Here is a 20,686-nt window from a genome sequence, read left to right on the forward strand (position 1 = left end):
GTCAGACAACTTGAAACATGCTGCAAGTGTCTGTGCCCAACTTTGCAGACACCGGCACCCATTGTTCTTCCTAGGACCTCCCTCCTCCGGCCAGATCTGGACCCCCTTCACCTCCCCCATTAGAAGTACTGAGATTTCCCGAGGCTCATCTCTGCAGAGAGGAATGGACATGGAGGCTTTCACTAAACTCAGAGAGTGAGACTTGAGTTTTTCTTTTTCTTTTCTTTTTCTAATCAATGACTGGCTGTTCTAGCAGTACTACTTGGTTTTCCTTCATTTTAGAAATTTTTCCTTTTCCTTTTCCTTTTTTTAAAGTTCATTTGCCAGGGACCTGCCTCTGGAGATTGCTGGAGGAGGAGATCTCACAGTCCTGAAGTCAAGGGTCCATTCCTTAGAAACTCCTGTGGGTGTGTGTGTGGATGAGGTCTGTCCTCCTTGCTCGCAGTAGACTGCTGACTGCTCAGGCTCTGTGTGGGACAAACAGATAGTGAGAAAGAGAGAGAGTGCGCGCACAGGCCCAAGCCTTCTTGGCCCAAGGGCTTCCGTTCTCTCTAGGAGAAGTCCAGCACATCTGTGTTTTTGAGTCTAAGCACTGGCTTCCTTTTGAGAAATATCGTTATCTGGAAACGTATTTACTTTTACACTAGGTGCATGCAAAAAAAAAAAAAAAATCCCACAAATGGTACAGATGCAACAAGACTCTTCGAGAGCGTTTCTGAACCCCATTCTCCTCCTCAGGGGCGAGTAGCACCGTTAAGATTTGGTGTACGCCCTCCAGTGTTTTTCTCTGCACTTAAATCCATAAGTGTGCACTCAGAAATTCATCTTGTGTGCGTTTATGTAAATGGGATAATGTTATGCCCGTATACTGTATGTATGTGTCATGTATGTAATGTAACATACATATGATACATATATATTCATGCATTAATTTATTCAATAAATATTTACATGGCAGGCAGTGCTCTAGATGCTGGTGAGGACAGGTGTCCCACAGTTACATGGTGAGTACTATGTGCCAGGCACTGTGTCAGGCACAATTTTATCTTCACAGTTCTGTGGGCTAGGTACTGTTTAATCCCCATTTTTTGGGTGAGAAAACTAAGGCAAAGACTGGTTAAAAGACATGCCCAAGAGCACACATCTACTTAGAGGTGGGACCTGCATTTAAAACCCAACAGATCAGCTTCAAAGTGAACATCCTGAGGGGTTATGCTCTATTATTATGGACAGTGACAGCAATGAAAGTGTTTTTGGTTTTTATTCCAGTAGGATGAGAGAGACCATAAAAGTATATATGATTATGTGTATGTTAATATATAAAATGGATAATTATATATCAGTATATTATAGAAATTATGTATAATTTATATTATATATTTGGTTTCTCAGGGAGTGGTAAGTACTAGGAAGAAAAGTAAAGTTGGGATAAGGGGACCAAGGGAAGGAGGGCAGGGCTGTGGGTGCTATTTTAGAGAAGATGGTCAGCGGTAGCCTCTCTGCTAACAAAGGGGCAAGCATCTCAAGGAAAGATGGGAACAAGCCATGTGGCTATTAGGAGGAAGGAAATTCTAGGTAGAGGAACCAGAAAGTGCAAAGGCCCTGTGGCAGGAGCATACTCAGTGTCGCTGAAGTGGAGGAGGGAGGGGCAGTGTGCTGGGAGATGAAGACAGAGAGGCAGCAGCCAGATCATGTGGGGCCTCATACGCCATAGTATGGGAGATTATCCATGTGTAAACTGCAGTGTGGCATTCCGTCCTCTGAATAAACCACTGTGTATTTTAATAATTTCCCCATCAATGGCCATTGAGGTTGTTTCATGGTTTCCCCTATTTCAAACAGAGCTGCAATGAACTTTCCTGCACATTCTTGGTCCTCTACCCTGTCTGCATTAGAATCCTCTGGATAGCCCTAAAACCTACCAATGCCCGGCCCTATCATTGGAGATTCTGATTTAACTGATTCAGGGTGGGCCCTGGACATTGTTTCTTGTTTTGTTTTGTTTTGTTTTTGTTCATTAAAGCTCCCCAGGCGATTCTAATGTGTAGCTAGGGAAGAGAGCCACTGTTTTACATCCTTTTTGTGCGCTTGTATCTCGGGAGGATATCCAGAAGTAGAATTGCTGAGTGGGTGGCTGATGGAATTTAAAGTTTAATAGACGTATCCAACTTGACCTCCCAAACACTATCCCAATTTACTCTTCTGCCAAGAGTGTTGTATCTAATTCTGCACACTCTTGCTAATCTTGATGTTATCCATCTTTTTAATTGTTTCAATCTGGCAGACAAAAAAAAAAAAAAGAAATGTATCATTGTCATTTTAACTTGTATTGTTCTGGTTACTGGGAAGGTCGAACATCTTTTTCATGGTTATTTTGATTTCTTTGCCAGAGCCGACCACTTTATAACCTTTTCAAAGCCAAAATCTTTCCATTGTTGATGATGACTTAGGTGTGACTTCTGGAAGTAGGTAATGTTCCCCATTTTTCATCATGAGATCACAAGAATTATCTGAAGACACAACTATGCAGGAAGTTTTATAGTCCAACCCATCATGTAGGAAAGAAGATGGATTTGCTTTTACGTTTTTGCAAAAAGGCCAGCTTCTTGCTTCTTGCCCACCTTGATGCATATGCTTGCTTCCAATCCTAATGCAACTGAAGGATATTTTGCAGCCAGCAAAGGATTTATGCCAGTTTGTTTATAAGACCTAAGCTTTACCAGTGCATAATGGGTTAACATCTGCTAACTTTATGTGGGCTAATGGGCGACTGCCATGGGATCCTTAATCCAGTTAGGAGGTCACATTCTTCCTTAATGGAAACTTTGGAGCACGAAGGCTTTCATTGCTAAGAATGACAGACAAGCATTTTTAATACATGGTAGGGGTGTGCTTGGCTATTTAGAGACCTACAAGGCCATCCAGAGGTATAAGTTCAGCGGAGTTGCATTGTATATGCATTTAACGTATGGTGAATGGACCATTGATGTTTCTCCAAAAGAAAATGGAGCTGAAGATTCTGGCCATCACCATGGTCAGTGCTCATGAGCATAGATGGGCATTTGACTCCTATTCCTTCTGTGTGAGCTTAGAGCCTGGTTCCAGTGTTGAACATATGCCGTGACCCCTAAACAGCCAGCTGTTTGAGCCCAGGCTCAACCCAAGGGATGTCGTCTCTTCCAACACTGGTGGGAACATTGGCTCTATTGGGCTGACCAGGATACAGGGTGTGAATCTCTTAATGGGGCATCCCACTAGGGATGCTTCCAAGATGAATTTTGATTATCCTCCAAGTTCCTATGATGTCCTGACATTTGAACCTCACTCCCCTGAGTAAGATGAAAGTGCCCTGAATGTCAACTGTCATATTTGTGGTGGGCAACACTCGTCTACCTTACATCCAAGCTTTATCATGGTCAACTGTTTTTGCTGCTAAGGAAGTCCCACAGAATTCTACAAGGCATCAGATATGTGACCATGAGCTTGATCATGAGAAGAGAGGGAAGAACAAACCTGGGAGTCGTGTAAAGTTTCTAGGGAGTAAGGAGGAAGCAGCAGGGTCTGAAGCTTCTATCAGGCTTAAGGATGTAAAAAAGTCCTGTTTTGTGACATATGTTCACACAGGCAAGAATGTTCTCCATTATATGCAAGGTCCTAGAAGAATGGCTCTAGAACTTCAGAATACCTAAAACTATTTGGGAGGGGAGTTTCAGGTCTACTAGGGGTCTGGATTGGAGGCCAGGAATCTGCATTTTCACAAATATCCCAGTTAAATCTGTCATAGATGTTTCCAAGACTTTGGGAAACACGACGGGAATAACCTCACTTTGCTTGAATCCTCAAGACACCAGCAGAAAGTGAAAGCCTGTAGACAGGTTGATTTAGGCAGGGAACTTCATTTCTCCTCTTTCCCTAGCAGCTGGAGAATAGGGAATTTTATGGCTTTGAGAGCCTGCAAATTTCTGCTTCAGTCAGCACCAGAATGCTTCTCTTCTGAGAGCACTGCTTCCTATCCCAAGCTGTTGAATGTTTTAGGGTCAGTGATTCCAAGTCCTTGTGGATTTCATGTCACGACACTCTATTTTCCTTTGCCCCCACTGCCACATGGCTTACAGAGATATCCTGTGAAAGTAGGATGAATGAGACTTTTTTCTGAGTTTGGGTAAAGACTCTGATGATCCCAGTCTGTCCACCTGGAATTTCCATCATCTGGGGGAGAAGAGATGGGTTCCAGTTCTCTCGATAAGGATACAGAGAAATTTTTTTGAAAGACAGGGACTTTGGGATTAGTTAGAGTGTTGTTGATTAGGATAAATAAAACTTTTTTTTTTTTTTTTAAAGGTAGGACCTTGGGGCGCCTGGGTGGTTCAGTGGGTTAAAGCCTCTGCCTTCGGCTCAGGTCATGATCCCAGGGTCCTGGGATTGAGCCCCGCATCAGGGTCTCTGCTCAGCAGGGAGCCTGCTCCCCTCCCCCACCCCGCCTGCCTCTCTGCCTATGTGTGATCTCTCTCTCTGTCAAATGAAGAAATAAAATCTTAAAAAAAAAAAAATAAAGGTAGGACCTCATAGTTTTTAAAAAGCCAGTGTTTACTTAACTCTTTTGAGTGAAATTCAGAAAAGTTACCTACTCGAAGCTTTTTGCCTCAAATCTAGGCTTGGGCTCCTCTAACACCAGACTTCCCCAGGCCCCCTCAGCGGAAACCTTGACTGCCTTGAGGATTGTTGCAAAAGAGCCTTCCCGTGGGTATGTCCCACTCCTTGGCCATAATTTGACTCCCTTCCCTGGCAATGAGTGAGACATAACACATTTTGGGGGATGAATTTGCTGATGGAAATGAAGACTGGTCCCTCTGTTAAAGGCTATTTTCTGTTAGCGCATTCTTCCTTTTGGGTTCAGGAGGGAAGAGGTTGGGCAAAGAGTATTGTGGTGACCACCTGCATCCAAACCCCAGGTGGGAACGGGGAGCTGGCAAATGCAGATTCTTGGGGCTCACTGCTGATTTAATGACTTTCAGTCCTTTGAGATGGGGCCCTGATGTCAACTTCTTTTAAATCTCCCCAGGTAACTTGCATGCAGCTCAAAGTTAGGGAACCTCTGCCATAGTAATTCCACATTGCTGCTCAGTTCCTCCCAGGGCTGGGAAATTTTATTTCAAAGGATTACTGAGAAATTCGCCTGTTACTGGTCTTAAGAAGATAGAATTGATTTCATTCTCTAAGGGCTAGTTTCTTGCTCTCTCTTACACACACACACACACACACACACACACACACACGACAAAGCCTTTAAATATGAGATTCTCCATGGGATTCTAACTCTGGAAAACATTTTTGTTTTCTTTGATAACAGAGAGAGAAGGGTATCTAAAAGAACCAACCATACAGGTGAGGAAGTAATTCTAGCTTCACTTTACAGATATGGAAACTGAGGCTGACAAGAGTTTAGTAACTTGCCAGGGTGCTCTGTGTGGTGGGACTAGGATTTGAATTCTGGTGAAGCCAGAGTTGAGGGCCAGGCTCTAACGGTGTGAAACACTGCTTCTTAGCAAGAAGGGATAGAGAGGGCAACTTCCTCTCGATCATTTACAATTGCTAAGAGAACCTCAGTCCCAAGCTAATCCACATTGATGCTTGGTCTCCAGATGGAAACACTGATACTAAGAATGGAGAAAGTCCCCACATATGAGGACTTCTGGGTCCCTTGTGAAACTTCTTGGATGGTATCTAATGGACATACTGATCTCTGAAAGCCACATTGCCTGCCAGAGACTGCAAAGTAAATAATGTCCAGGCTGGAATGTGTTTTTTTTTTTTTTTTTTCATTTTGTTTTGTTTTTGACCCTCATCCTATGCTTAAATGATGTGAATTGTTTGCCAAGATCCAAAACCCAGGAGATCTGAGATGAAAAACATTTCCAGTGTTTTTGTGAAATATGGGCTTCCTGGGGTCTGCATTCTAAGTGGTCACAATCAGCTGAACCATGCTCTGGAACACCGCTGCAGTCCCCACCACTCCCTATAGCCCCACAACCAGGCCACTCCATTCATGTATGTTTCTTGCGTACCTCCTGCAGTGTTTTGATTTTGTTACCCTTGGTGCTGCCTTTTTTTTTTTAAGATTTTATTTATTTATTTGACAGAAATCACAAGCAGGCAGAGAGGCAGGCAGAGAGAGAGGGGAAAGCAGGCTCCCCGCTGAGCAGAGAGCCTGATGCGGGGCTTGATCCCAGGACCCTAAAATCATGACCTGAACTGAAGGCAGAGGCTTAACCCACTGAGCCACCCAGGCGCCCACCCTTGGTGCTGTCTTATCACACATTTTTTATTTTTCAAGTTGAAGCTTCCCCATAACCCGCCCCCCTCCCCAATATAAATCACTTCTGGAGGTAGCCACAAGGTGAGTACTATCCACTGATTTTTGTTACGGAGTATACTAGTTATTGGCCTAGAGGCAGTGTGGCATTGTGGTGAAGAACACAGCTTAAACAGCTCTTGGAGCCAGATTATCCCAGGTTAAACCCTGCCATTATCACTAACCAGGTGTGAGACATCAGGCAAGTTATTTCTCTCCCCCGAGTCTCAGTTTCCTTATCTGCAAAGTGAACATAATACCCATCTCATGGGGTTGCTGTGGGGATCCAGTGGGGATTAATGCACGTAAGAGCTCAGACAGTAGCGGGCCTGTGCTAAATTCTGTGTCAGTGTCAGCTGCTATTATTATAACCCAGCCAACACTGATCTGGGCAGTATGTATCTTCCCAAGTCCCTGGGAGTTAGGCCAAGACTTGGCCTCTTTCCCCTGGAACACCATCCTTTGAACTGAGCTCATGAGCACAAAGCCTTGAACTCTGTTTGGTAGCATCTTAAATTCTGAGGTCCTCTCCCAGCCAGGTTGATAACTGATAACAGTAGTAATAATAGGGTTAGTAAATGGTTTGCCTTTTTGGGGAACTAACTAAGGAACAGACACCATGCTGTATGTGTGCTGGTCATCTAATGAACCTTCACGATCGCTTTATTCAATGGATACTACTATAATCCCCATTTTACGGAAGAAGAAATGGAGGTTTAGCACTTGGCTGAGAGTCTCACTGTCAGTAAGTGGCACAGGGGGAAGCCCAGAAGTCTGGTGCCAAACCTGCATTATAATACCTATAATGCTCACACGCAAGCACGCAATGCCTTCCTTAAAGAATGAAGTTGAGTGTGTTCATATCTGCTCTCTGACCATCTTCATAGGCCAACATTGTCCATTTTCCATCTTGTAGGCAAGATACCTTGTGCTTCTGTTGAAGTTCCACTGTCCTTTTCTTCTCTCTTTGGTCTAAAACATCTATTTTCTCCTTTGTGACACTTTTGTCTTCCTATCTGCCCCCCATCCAGCTGTCCCAATTGCCGCTGGGTCTGGCTTGTCTGATAGGAAGTTGACCTCCTGTGTCATTGCACTACCCTCTTGACTGCCCAGGTTGGCTTGGCCCATCTGGCAGGCTCACGGGTGTCCCCTTCCTTCCTTGCCCACCATGTGAGCCTTTCCTGAAACTAAGCCAAAGGGGCTGACCTTCTCAGCTTGAGGGAAATGGTGTGCAGCTCACTGTGTTGCTCTGGCAGAAGAGCTAAAGAATGTCTCAGAATCCTTATCTTCCCTGCCAGGAGTGACACAGTGAGACAGAGATGGATCTGGGCTTGTCGTTTCTGGGCCTTGGTCATCTGTCACATGACCTTGCCCTCTGTCAAGCCTCCGACGGGAAGTGTCAGTGATTGTAGCAGATTCAACCCATCTCAGCTGGCTCGAGAAATGAGGATAAATTCATCCAAATCTGGAGAGAGATAGCAATGGCAGCCGCCTCTTTATGAGATGAGAGCATGTTGGCAATACCAAAAATATGTGGTCACCCTGACGCAGAACAGGTAGTCTAAATCATGAAATCAGGGCGCCTGGGTGGCTCAGTGGGTTAAGCCGCTGCCTTCGGCTCAGGTCATGATCTCAGGGTCCTGGGATCGAGTCCCGCAACAGGCTCTCCGCGCAGCAAGGAGCCTGCTTCCCTCTCACTCTCTCTGCCTGCCTCTCTGCCTACTTGTGATCTCTCTCTGTCAAATAAAATAAAAAAAAAATTAAAAAAAATAAATCATGAAATCATTTAGCGGATCGGATGGCAAGGCAGAGCAAGCAAAAATCCTAATATTGCATTGATTCTCCCACATTTCCCTCTGTCTCATGAAAAGGTGGAACTGTGTGACTGGTTTTAGCTAATACATTGTGAGCCTAAGGGACATTTGTCACTCCAGGGCCGAGACATTGCAAATCCATGTGGGTTTCTCTGGTCCTCCTCGCTCCTCTCTCAGAGATTGGAAAACTGCGGCCCCTGGCCTAGATATCTGTAAATAAAGCTTTATTGAACATAGCCGTACTCATTCATTTGCATACTGTATATGGCTGCTTTTGTGCTGAAAGGGCAGAGTTAAGTAGTGACATGCGATGGTGATAGACACCGATGATATTTACTCTTTGGTCCTTTGTAGAAAAAGTTTACTGATCCGGGTTCTAGATAGAGCAGCTGAGGGACAGTGGGGCTTTGGATAGGCAGGACCCCGAGTCACTGGGTAGAGGAGAGACCCTTCACAAAGCTCCCTGGCTTATGTACCACCAGTGAAACAAAAATGAAAACTCTTTTGTTTGGGATTGTTTGCTCTTGGAACATAACCTAACCTGTCCTCACAGATTGCTGTGGGCACTCAGGAGAAGGCATTCTATATTGGGAGGGATTAAAAAAAGCCGACTTACTTCCTTGTGAAGTGAACTGCACAAGAAATACCGATGATGAGAAGGCCGATAATGATGGAGGCGATGGCCACCCACTTGGCATTCCTCCCGAGCCGCTTGGATCCTTCGATGTCTCCTTCATTGTAGCTGTTCAGAGACTGGGAGACACAAAGGAAAAGCCGGTGATGACAGACGACCCACAGAGAAAGACATGTGCTTCTCAGACTGATCTGAGCAGGCAACATGGTTGTCACCTCCTCCAGGAAGCCCTCCCTGGATTCCTGGGTTGACTTCCTTCCCCTTCTGGATTTCCCTATTACCTTCATCTTAGTATTTACTATACCACATTTAAAAGGATTGCTTTGGCCTCTCCCATTAGAACGTTGCTATGTGGGACCATTTACCTTTTGTTCAGTAAGGTATACCAGTGCCCAGTGCCATGAAGAGGATGCTTGAACAAATATTTGTATAACGAACAGGTGTGCACATCTCATCCAGCAGAATGGGCTTTGCAAACCCTGGCCCATGGGCCAAATCCAGCCTGCTCTTTTATTAATGAACTTGGTTTGGAACACAGCCCCACTCATCTGTTTACTATTGTCTGTGGCTGCTTTCATGCTGCAAGAGTTGTGTGGCCAGATCAGAGGCCATATGGCCCTTGAGGCCTGAAATAGTTACTACTTGGCCCATTACAGAAAAAGTTCGCTTCTCCTGCCCTAGACCTTCAATCCATGAGGTCTCTGATTGAATTGTCCCCCTCTCTCCCCAAGCCACACTGTCAATGGGTACCTATTCATATGGCTTTCCCAGCTGGTAAAATACTAAACTATTTCTATACTGGCTGGTAAATAGCAGTCACCCCTCCCCAAATCCCAGCCATCCTGGTCCGCCACCTCTGAATCCCTACTGGTCCAGCAACTTAAGGGTTAAGACTGGACCCAGCAGATGTCCTTCCTCATTGAATATTTTGTTGAATATTTGAATACTTGTTGAATATTTTAAATATCGCCTTTGTTGCTTGTACTTAGAGCAGTGTCTGCTACCTTGTAGAAGTCCAGAAATAAGTATTGGCTGAGGGGGTGAATGAATATACCCATTTCTCTACAGGATGTGAGTTTGTTTGGGGGCAAAGAGGAGGTGCTCAGAGAATGTTTGCTGCTGAGCAGATGGCCAGGACAGCTGAACAATCTTACAATAAGCCCTCTTTCTTTATCATGACTCCCACTGCTAAGGCTCCCCCAGAGGTTCTGGTGCTGCTGAAAGAAGACTGGAAATATGTATTCATGAGTTATGGACAGAGGTTGATCAGTGCGGGTAATTTTAGATTTCGGTGGGAACCTCTCTTCCTGAGCCTGAAATCACAGCATGTCGGTAATAATTGCTCCTCTTCCCGGACTGTGAAGGAGGATTAGGCACATGCAGAAAATTACAAGCCAGGGAAACACCCAGTATACAGCTGAGCTTCCCACTTCCAGAACCTTCCATTAATTCTTGGATTCTGGCCACCTTTGCAACAAGCTGGGGGCTTGTGCTCAGGTATCGGGTGTGAATGGGAAGGCAGGGACCTGCAGTGACGTCCAGAACTTCTAGCAGGAAGAATTCCAGAATTCTGAGCCCTGATTCCTGGAGTGCGTGTTCAACCCTGAGTGTTTATTAGAAACATCTGGCTAATGTTGGTTTGTTTTAAATACAGATGTCCTGGAGAGATTCTGATTTAATTGTTATGGGGACCAGATACCAGTTTAAAAAAAAAAAGTGGTGAAATATACATGAAATGTACCATTTTTACTATTTTTAAGTAAATAGTTCAGTGGCATTAAGTGGTGTTCACTTTGTTGTTGTTCAACCATCCCCACCATCTGTCCTCCCAAAGTGAAACTCTGTTCCCATTAAATCCTAACTCCCCATTCTTCCAGCCCCCAGCAACTGCTATTCTATTTTCGGTCTTATGGACTGGATCACTCTAGGTACCACGTGTAAGTGGAATCATACAGTATTTGTCCTTCTGTGTCTGGCTTATTTCATTTAGCAATGTCCTCAGGGTTCATCCGTGTTGTGGCATGGGTCAGAATCTCCTTCCTTTTTTTTTTTTTTAAGATTTTATTTATTTATTTGACAGAGAGATCACAAATAGGCAGAGAGACAGGCAGAGAGAGAGGAGGAAGCAGGCTCCCTGCCTAGCAGAGAGCCCGATGTGGGGCTTGATCCCAAGACCCTGGGGTCATGACCTGAGCCAAAGGCAGAGGCTTTAACCCACTGAGCCACCCAGGTGCCCAGAATCTCCTTCCTTTTTAAGGTTGACTCATACTCCGCTGTACGTATACTGTCACATTTATCCCTTCATCTGTTGGTGGACACTTGTGTTGCTGCTACAGTATTTTTTTTAAAGCTTCTTAGGATTGAAACCCTTTGGTCTAGATAGATATCTTTAACACCCTGCAGGGTAAAGGTGCCCACCAATTTAAGATTAATTCCAAGGATGTATGCAATAGAGCACGGGCTCGAAGCAAAAAGAGAGCTGAATTCAAATTCCATGTGTTAGCTGCTATGAGAATGAGAGCAACTGATCAAGCCTTGGTGTCCTCATCTGTAAACTGGAGATGGTGGTAAGCACCTTCTTCACGGTGGAGGAGTCAGCGAGTTATGAGTTAAAGCCGGTGAGTCTATGGTGAGCGTTGCCCCAGCCCATAGTAAATGTGCAACAAATGTTAGCTTTTATTGTGAATTGCCACTGTCTGTCTTGTTCTTCCTCCAACACTGAGAGGTCTTTGGGGTCTTTGGGGTCTCTGGGCTATTTACCAGAATCAGAGATGATCAGGCTCTGCCCCTTGTTGGAGCAGAATCTCTGAAGACCCAAGTTTGAGAAGCTTTGTTTTAGATCAAAGACACTGCATAGAATCTTAGAGCCCCCCCAAATGCTGAGCTCACAGTCCAGTTTATTTCTTAATTTTCATATTTTTCACAGTCCAGTTTAAAATGATATAGATTCAGATGCTCCTCAAGTGACTGTTACCCTATATGCTGCTTTGGAGAAGCCAGTTCTGAGATGTGTTCCATCCTGGCAATCCACCCATGTTGTTGTGATCAGAAAAATAACGAGACCCCTCCTTTCCCCAAATATCGTCAACTCCTGGCTGTTTGGTGAAAAAAACCCAGTTTCATGGTCCCGAGTGGGAAGTGGCAAGTCGGTGCCATACTGAGAGGCACATCTCTATTTGTGTCCGTAAGCTCGGGGGAGATGGGGGCTTCTAGAGTCACTTCTTTGCAGGGCTCTGCTGGTGGCCTGGCCGAGGGGCATTTGGGTCTAAGCCATGAGGGAGTCTTACTCAACCTACATCGCTTGCTGACAGTCTGGCATCTTGTATGCGACCCTTCTCTCTGCAAACCACCCTCTCGTTGAGGGTCCTAAGAGACATGCTGGGTTGACTAGGAATGAAGCCTCGGTTGGTTTGAAAACCAGATGAAAGGTCCTTTTGGTATCCACTGTGGATTCTGCTCCCCCCAGGAGTTCTCTTAGGAATCCGTTTCCTCCTCTGGACTCATAGAAAAACGGGCTACCCAGGGGCAAATCTATGGGGGAAATGTAAGGATATGGAGAGAAGAGGGTGGGAGACTTTCGAACTCCCAGATTTCACTCTGGAGGAGTTGGGGAATCTTAGGGTTTGGTGGAGATCTAATGAAGAAACGAGAGGGAATTAATGCTCCCCTCCTCCATTCGGTGGACGTCATTCTTTTCCCTTCCCTATTGGAATTGCTAAGGATCTCCTGACAGATGCTACAGACTGAAGTGGTGGAAATGGGTTGTAGAGAAAACGCATAGTTTATAAATCTTTCTCTGAAGAGCTTAGAAAGCAAACTATCCCATCTGCTGTGCAAGAACCAGAGAGAAACGGGATGGCTTAGATCATCTTATTAGTTCTTTTACATATTACAGATGTAATTTGCGAACACATAAAGCATTCGAATGCTACAGAAACATCCAGTAAATAGTAAGCTCTTCTCCCCATCCCGTTTCCCAGAGGTAACCATTATTTGTAGCTTGGTAGATTTGCTTCTAGATTTTTATCCCCCCATGAATAACATGAAAGGAAAACTGACACTTTCTCTTGCTTCTGTTATGGCTAAGCACATCATGTATCTTCATCAAGATAAAGAAACAGCAGTTTGTACCCTGAGATAACCCAAGAATACGGAGTCAGTTTTTTGACTCCACATTGCTCCAATATTAAACCCTTGAATACTTCCCATCAATCTTGGCAAAGACCGCCTCATCTCTGCCTTGTGCAATGTTGGTACACAAACATGGGTCACTTCCTTTGTGGCTATTGTAATCTCTTGAGAAAGTTACTGTTCTGCTTTGTTAAGTTTTTAAATCATGAACAGACTGCTGTAAATCTTGGTAGCCTTGGCAATTTTGCATTTGTTTCCTTGAAATACTTTGTGTTCTGCTAGCTGGTCTTTTCGAAGTTGGACTTCCTTGCGTTTCGTTCTAAGTGAAATCTTTTCTTTTCTAAATGTTTTGGTCTCTGAGTCTTTCTTTGACAAAATTAATAATGATAACAGGTAACTTTTACTGAGTATTTATATGTTCCAGGCACTGTGGTAAATATTTTTCAAAGATTATCTCAGTAGTCTTCATAACAAGTGTGTGAGGTAGATGCTTTTTTTGTTTCCGTATTACTGGTGGGAAAATTGAGGTACAGAGAAATTAAAGTGATTTGCACAGAGTCACATAGCTAGTTTGGTAAAGTGCATATATATGTATAAGAATGTTTATTGGTTAAATGTAGTTCTTTTTTTTAAAAGACTTTATTTATTTATTTGATGGATAGAGATCACAAGTAGGCTGAGAGGCAGACAGAGAGAGAGGGGAAAGCAGGCTCCCTGCTAAGCAGAGAGCCCAATGCAGGGCTCGATCCCAGGACCCTGAGATCATGACCTGAGCTGAAGGCAGAGGCTTAAACCCACTGAGCCACTCAGGAGCCCCAAGTGTAGTTCTTCTTGATATACTTATTTCCTTTGTTCAGTTTTCTATTAGTTTGTCTTTTTCTCATTGATTTGTGGGAACTTTTTATATATTGTAGGTCAGTGTTGTATAATAGTAATATGGGAGGCATGTATGTGATTTTAAATTTTCTAGTTGCCCCATTAAAAAATAAAAATAAATACTGAAATTAACTTTAATATTTTGCATAAATTTTATGTGTACATACACACTCAGAGTTTTTTGTTTTCTCTTTATCCCAAAGATATGAACAGCATTATAGTATATATGTTTTGCAACTTGTGTTTTTCCTCTGTTACAGGTGGTGCACCTTTTCAAGCTAGTGCTTCTACATCTATCTCTTTCTCATCCTCCAATGCCCCCGCTTAGGCATGATTTAAAATAACAAGTTATATTGATAGAGTTCCTAATTCTTGCATCCTTGGGGGAAAATCTTCAATTGTCATTGTGCTTGTTGTTATTGTTTTTAGATAACTTTTTGTTTTCAAATAACTTCAGACTTACAGTTTGTGAGCATAGTTGTCTCCTTTTTAATGGCTCTGTAGTAGTCACGTACAGGGCTGCTCCTCACCGTTACCCGTGTCACTCATTTAAAGTTTGTTACAATTACACAGTGGGCTTCAGTAGGCATCCTTATTCTAATTGTCCTGCCAAAAAGCTAGACAGATTTATACTGCCATGAATAGTATTTAAGTGCCCTTCCCCCCACATCCTTGCCAAAACCGTGTTATCAATGTATATTTTTGCCATTTTGACAGGTGACAAAGAATCTCAAAATGACATTTCTTTGATTCAGTGGTGAGATTGAGATATCTTCATGTGCTTGAGACCTCTACTCAAACGTTCACCTTCTTAGAGAGACTTTCTAAGAACAGCTAATTTAAAACTCTCTCTGGTGACTAATATAGTGCCTGAAACATAGGAAATCAATAAATACTTGTTATATGGATGGATGTTTATTGGTCAACTATGTTTCTTCTTGATGAATTTTGTATTTACCCTTTGTCCAGTTTACTATCAGTTTGTCTTTTTCTTATTGATTTGTGAGAACTTCTTATATATTATAGATCACCCCTGTGCAACAGAAATAGAATAGGAGCCACATATGTAATTTAAAATTTTCCAGTCACCACATTAAAAAAGTAAAAATAGATAGGGGAAATTAATAACATGTATTTGATTTAACCTAGCATGTCCAAAATAATATCGTTAAGACTTGTGGGACTACCCACATTTCAAATACTCCATAGTCACCTATGGCTAGTGGCCACTGTACTGAATAGCACAGCAGATAATGTTCCTTAATCTATTACATATATTGCAAAATTTTCTCCTGGTTTCTCCCAGTTCATTTTCTTTCCAAATTATAGCTTCTATTTTGATATAGATTGAGGCTCATGAGAAGTTGCAAACTAGAGATAATACCAGGAGTTCTCACAAACACTTCCTCAAGCTTCCCCTAATGATGCCTTATGTCTCCATGGTATTTTGTCAAAGCTAGGAAACCAACATTGGTATGACACTATTAACTCAGGCATAGACTTCACTCAGATTTCACCAGTTTTTACGTGCACTCTTTTTTTGGGGGGGAGTATGTATATAGTCTCATAAAATTTTGTCTCATCTAGATTGGAGTGTCCACATACAGAAATTCCCCTGTGTCTGTGTTCATTGTCTTCTAACTCATAGATGTGGTGCTTGGATGGTGCCTGGAGTTTTCTTCTGAGCTGTAGACCTCCTAATTTTCCAGCCCAACTGCCCTTATTTTAAGATACTGGACAGCTAGTTGCCATTTCTGCTCACCACGCAAAGTATGTTAAAAAGAGGGACCTTTAGATTCCGTCCAGTTTCTTTCTTTTTCTGTGAGGCACATGAACCTTCTTCAGGATGTGGAACAAATGAGGCCTCTTCACACATTTTGCAAGGCACCCAAGAGTCCCCAGCAGTGCCTTTTCTCTTTTCTCCAAGCATGGGTTTATGGTGACAAAAGGTAATGATCATTACAGAACCTAAGGAGAGCATCTAGGTCTTAGTGAGCTGCCCCGAGCCAGCGAAAGTCACACTTTGACAGAAACGTGGGTGAATTCCTTTCTCCTGCAGTGATACTAATGATGTCATGGTCACTGCATCAAGTTGTTTCAAGCATATTTATACATCCCCTCCCTGGAGGGACACATGACGCTCAAATACTCACAGAAAGAATGTTGGTCAGGAACCGGAAATGAGGGGGACTGTTTCTATGCCCAACCTCAAAAACAAAAACAAAAACCCAACAACTAAGCAACAATAACAACAATAACAAAAACCAAAAACACCCCTAAAAAATCAAAAACCAAAACCAAAAACTGCAGCAGGGAGCAGCAAGTCTGTGTCACAAGGCTATGCAGCCACGACTCCTGGCTGCCTATTGGAGGGTTCAGACAACTCCTAGCATCCACATTTCCAAGAAGGAGAGACTCCATGTGACTCCATAAATTTTGTTAACTGAAGTTGAACATGAGGGGGTCCAACATTCTAGAAATTTGTGACACTTTTCATTGAATGATAAAGCTTCACCACTGTCCTGAGTTGGAAAAACATGGGAAGTACTTTGTCCTTTCCCTCTGCTCTTAGAGCAGAGCTCTTGCCACGTCCCACATGGTACCAGATGAATCCACATCACTATGGAGTGTCTGCCAGGTGTGGGCCTGAGATGTAGCTCTTCCAAATTGTACTTTTTTTTTTTATTCCCTTGGGTTGGTGGTTCTCAGCCCCAGCTGACCTTAGAATTACCTGGAGGGACTTTACAAATTCCTGTGCTCAAGCCCACTCCAAGACCAATTGAATCAATACTTTTTTGGAAGCTTCCCAGATTATTTCAAGAAGAGTTGGGAGCCATTGTCCTAGGTGGACATCCATCCATCCAAAAATTATTTGTCGACCACCGACTATGTGCCAGACAGTGCTCTCCATCACCCTCATGGAGCTTACATTCTGGTGAAGACCAAAAATAAGTAAATGTGTTAATAAACAAGATGATGATAGAACATTATTAAGGCAAGAATAATGGGGTGCAGGAAGGGAGCTCTCACTGAGGTGGTGGTAGGCAGACTGACACGTGAAGACTTGAGAAGGGGTCAGGCCTGCAAAGAGTTGGCAGGGAAGAGGAAGGCTGGCAGAGAAGACAGCATGTGCAAAGTTCTAGGGGTAGGAAATAACTTTTTTACTGAAGGTATTTAAGAAAACCCAGAAGGAAATGCAGGAGTGAAGGAGGGAAGAGAGAGAGAGAGAGATGAGAAGAGGCTAGGGGTAAACCAGGGGATATGTTAGTTACAATAATAATTATGGCAAAATAATAGTTAATATTCACGAGGTACCTACTTTGTGCCAGGTCCTGGACTAACCATTTATGCCATCATATAACTGAATCTTCACCATGATCCTCATGGGGGTTAAAAATTGTATCCACCGAGAAAACTGAGACTCAGAGACAGGGAAGCAGATAATGTGTCTGCTTTCAAAGGCAGCTTTCTAAGGGGACTACAAACATCACCAAATGATAGTAAGTTAATCGACAAAGCTCTTATGATAACTACGTCTTTATGTCCATAAGAGCCCAAGAGCTAGATTTAATACACTGTTGATAACCCAGCTTCACATAGCTGACTTGATTCCAATTTAATAAAAACTTTGCCACTTATGTGAAAAATAGGGCAAATATGCCTCTAATCTGTGCTCCTGATCTCCCTGTCAAAAATGTGTTCGTTTTCATTGTTCTTGTCTACCACCAAACGTGCTCAGTAATCCCACATTTACCCTCAAACAAAATTAGCCACCAAACACAAAATAATAACAATGGAAGACATAGTCAGTTGTTGTTTTTATATTTTGGTTACCTGGTCATAATGCATTAAATGAGTTAATACATGTAAAATGCTTCAAGCAGCACTTGGTAAATAGCACCAGTAAGCATTAGCTATTACATCGATATTATTATTATTATTATACCATACGCTGATTGACGAAGATGAAAACAAATGAGCTATTAAATACACTTTGGTGTGCTCCACATTCCCCGTGCCCAATTGCTCTTCCTTATGATTATGTCTACTGTTAAGAAAAAAAAAAAAGACCTGGGGGGCGCCTGGGTGGCTCAATGGGTTAAGGCTCTGCCTTCAGCTCAGGTCATGATCCCAGGGACCTGGGATCGAGCCCCGCATTGGATTCTTTGCTAAGTGGGGAACCTGCTTCCTCCCCCGCCCACTGCCTTGCCTGCCTCCTTGCCTACTTGTGATCTTTGTCTGTCAAATAAATAAATAATATCTTAAAAAAAAAAAGAAAAAAAGACCTGGGTAAAAACCAAGAGTCCTCCTCCCCTTTAATAGGGCATAGAAGGCACATTTCTGTTACCTGGGACAGGTAAGCAGTGAAGACTTAACAGCCAGTGACACCACAGTGGGAAGTAGCTCTTCTGGAAAGTTCTTGTTGTCTGATAATGCCATAAGAGAAGAGAACATAAATCACTTGTGTGGGGGGATGGGATGGGATCCCCTAGTGACCTTGGCTGGGAGCCCCTAGCAACCTTGGCTAGAAACCTGTCCTTGGCTCCCCATTGCCCTGGGAGAGAGACGCATGTTCTTAATCATGACCTTCCAAGTCCTGCAGGATCTGACCTCTGCCTGCCTTTCCAGCCCCATTTGGAACCTTCATCCTTGCTCCACCTCCCTCTTTCCAAACTGCCCCCCCCATCTTTGTCCTGGTCATTTCCTTTGCTGGAAGCCCACTTCCCTTGATGTCTCATGTGGCCAGGATCTGCTCGTTCTTCTGGTCTCAGCTTTCATGTCTCCTTCCTCAAGGCAGTCTTCTCAGGTGACCCCATCTTCAGTAGGTTCCCTGACCTATGTGCTGACTCAGTCTGCGTCTGTTTCCTTCATGGCCTCCTCTCGGTGAGACTTGGTCATTTTACTCTGTTGCTGATGGTCTCATTGAGTGTTTGACTCCGTCACCTGACTTGAGCTCCATGAGGGTGGGCGCCATGTTTCTTTTTACTCATCACCCTTTTTCCAGTGCCTGGTGGAGGGTCTGACACTTAGTATGCCTTTACTTCCCTTATATGAGGTTGAATCGACAGAAAAGCAAACTGGTAACACAAACAGTGCAAGCAGACGTTGAAATGAAGCCATTGGCCAACTTAACGTTCTGACCAAGGTGACCAACCAGTCATTTTAGGAACTGACAGAACAGAGGGTAAACTGTGTCATTTAACTTCTGTGTCAGAGTTCTGAAGGGTGGGCTTCTGCCTTAGACAGGCATGGGTTTGCTGTGTGAATGACAAGAATAAGGAATTTTTGGCTTGAGGTCAAGCACTCATGAAGGAAATTCAGCTGCTTTCACTTCATAAGCCAGAGTCACTGACAATTTTTCACTTAAATGGAGCCCCCTCCCCCCAGTACTTGTCCATGGGTATGTGAATTGTGCTATGCCTCATTTTATTGAAGACAACAGATATTTGGATCTTTAATACCGTAGTAGCTGACCTCAAAGGAAAATAAGGTCTTGTAGGGATGGCTGTGAGTCTCAGTTTTACTCATTTGTAAAATGGGGATAATAATGTCTACAGCACAGGCTGATTGTGAGGCTTAATTGAGATAATGCCTGTGAAGGGCCCAGCCTTACCTCATTTAATCTTGAAAATAATGCAGTGGGGCACCTGGGTGGCTCAGTGGGTTAAGCCCCTGCCTTTGGGTCATGTCATGGTCTCAGGGTCCTGGGATCAAGGCCCACATTGGACTTTCCACTCAGCAGGGAGCCTGCTTCCCCTTCTATCACAGCCTGCCTCTCTGCCTGCTTGTGTTCTCTGTCAAATAAATAAATAAAATCTTAAAAAAAAAAAGAAAAAAGGAAATAATGCGAATAGATCTGCACTAACATTCCCATTGTATAGGTGGGAAAACCAAGGCTCAGAGAAGTTAGGTGAAAGGGCAGAACTGGATTTCAAACTGGAGTTGAGTGCAGAGTCCAAACCACTAGTAATTGCCTTTGACTCTGTTGCCAATTCTTGTTGGGGGAAAGAGAGAGGCTACAAGCATAAAAAAAAAAAAAAAAAAAGTTCTCATTGGAAACTCTGAAACACATAGACAACCACCCCCAGGCCCCGCAAGAAGGGTCACAAAGCAAGTGAAATAAACAAGGGCCAGAGAGCCTATTACAGAGGAGACAATATGCTGCTTACATATGAGATAAGGGACTTCTATCCAGAATATATAAAGAACTCTTACAACTCAACAACAAAAAAACAAAGAACTCAATTAAAAATGGCAAAGGATCTGAACAGACATTTCTCCAAACAAGATGTACAGGTGGCAAATAAGGACATGAAAAGATGCTCAATATCATTTGTCATTAAGGAGCTGCAAACCGAAACCAAAAGATACCCACTAGGATGGCTAGAATACAGAAGACAGACAAGGGGCACCGGGGTGGGTGGGCTCAGTTGGTTAAGTGTCCGACTCTTGATTTCGGCTCAGGTCAGCATCTCAGGGTCTTGGGATGAGCCCCATGTCAGGCTCTGCCCTCAGTGGGGAGTCTACGTGTCCCTCTCCCTCTGCCCCCTCCCCCACCTGCGTGTACACTCCCTTTCTCTAAGACAAATAAAATGTTAAAAAACTTAAAAAAAAAAAAGAAAAGTTTTATTGAAGAGGTAGAGACATTGGCGCCCTCCAGCACAAAGCTGTAAAACAGCATAGCTGCTTTGGAAACAGCCTGGCAGTTTCTAAAAAATTTAACATAGAGTTACGGCATGACTCAGCAGTTCCACTCCTAAGTACATACCCAAGAGAAGTGAAAACATACAAACAAAAGAACTTGTCCATGAACCTCATTTAATCTTGCATTCCATCTTGCATTTAAAATGCATTCCTGATACAGCCAAAAAATGGAAT

General features: G+C 43.4%; 1 protein-coding gene across 1 annotated transcript in view; it reads right to left on the bottom strand.

The window, feature by feature from the left end:
* Positions 1 to 275: 275 nt before the first annotated feature.
* TMEM233 (transmembrane protein 233) overlaps positions 276 to 20,686 on the bottom strand; it is a 36,059-nt gene continuing 15,648 nt past the window's right edge. The window contains exons 2-3 of the mRNA XM_032876171.1: positions 8,783 to 8,919; positions 276 to 467 (exon numbers count right to left, since the gene is read on the bottom strand). Of these exons, the coding sequence (XP_032732062.1) occupies positions 461 to 467; positions 8,783 to 8,919 (144 nt within the window). The 3' untranslated portion in view covers positions 276 to 460. The remainder of the gene's footprint in view (positions 468 to 8,782; positions 8,920 to 20,686) is intronic.

The sequence above is a fragment of the Lontra canadensis genome, unplaced genomic scaffold (genome assembly GCF_010015895.1).
Source record: "Lontra canadensis isolate GAN:19392208 unplaced genomic scaffold, GSC_riverotter_1.0 scaffold58, whole genome shotgun sequence".
Lineage (NCBI taxonomy): Eukaryota > Metazoa > Chordata > Mammalia > Carnivora > Mustelidae > Lontra > Lontra canadensis.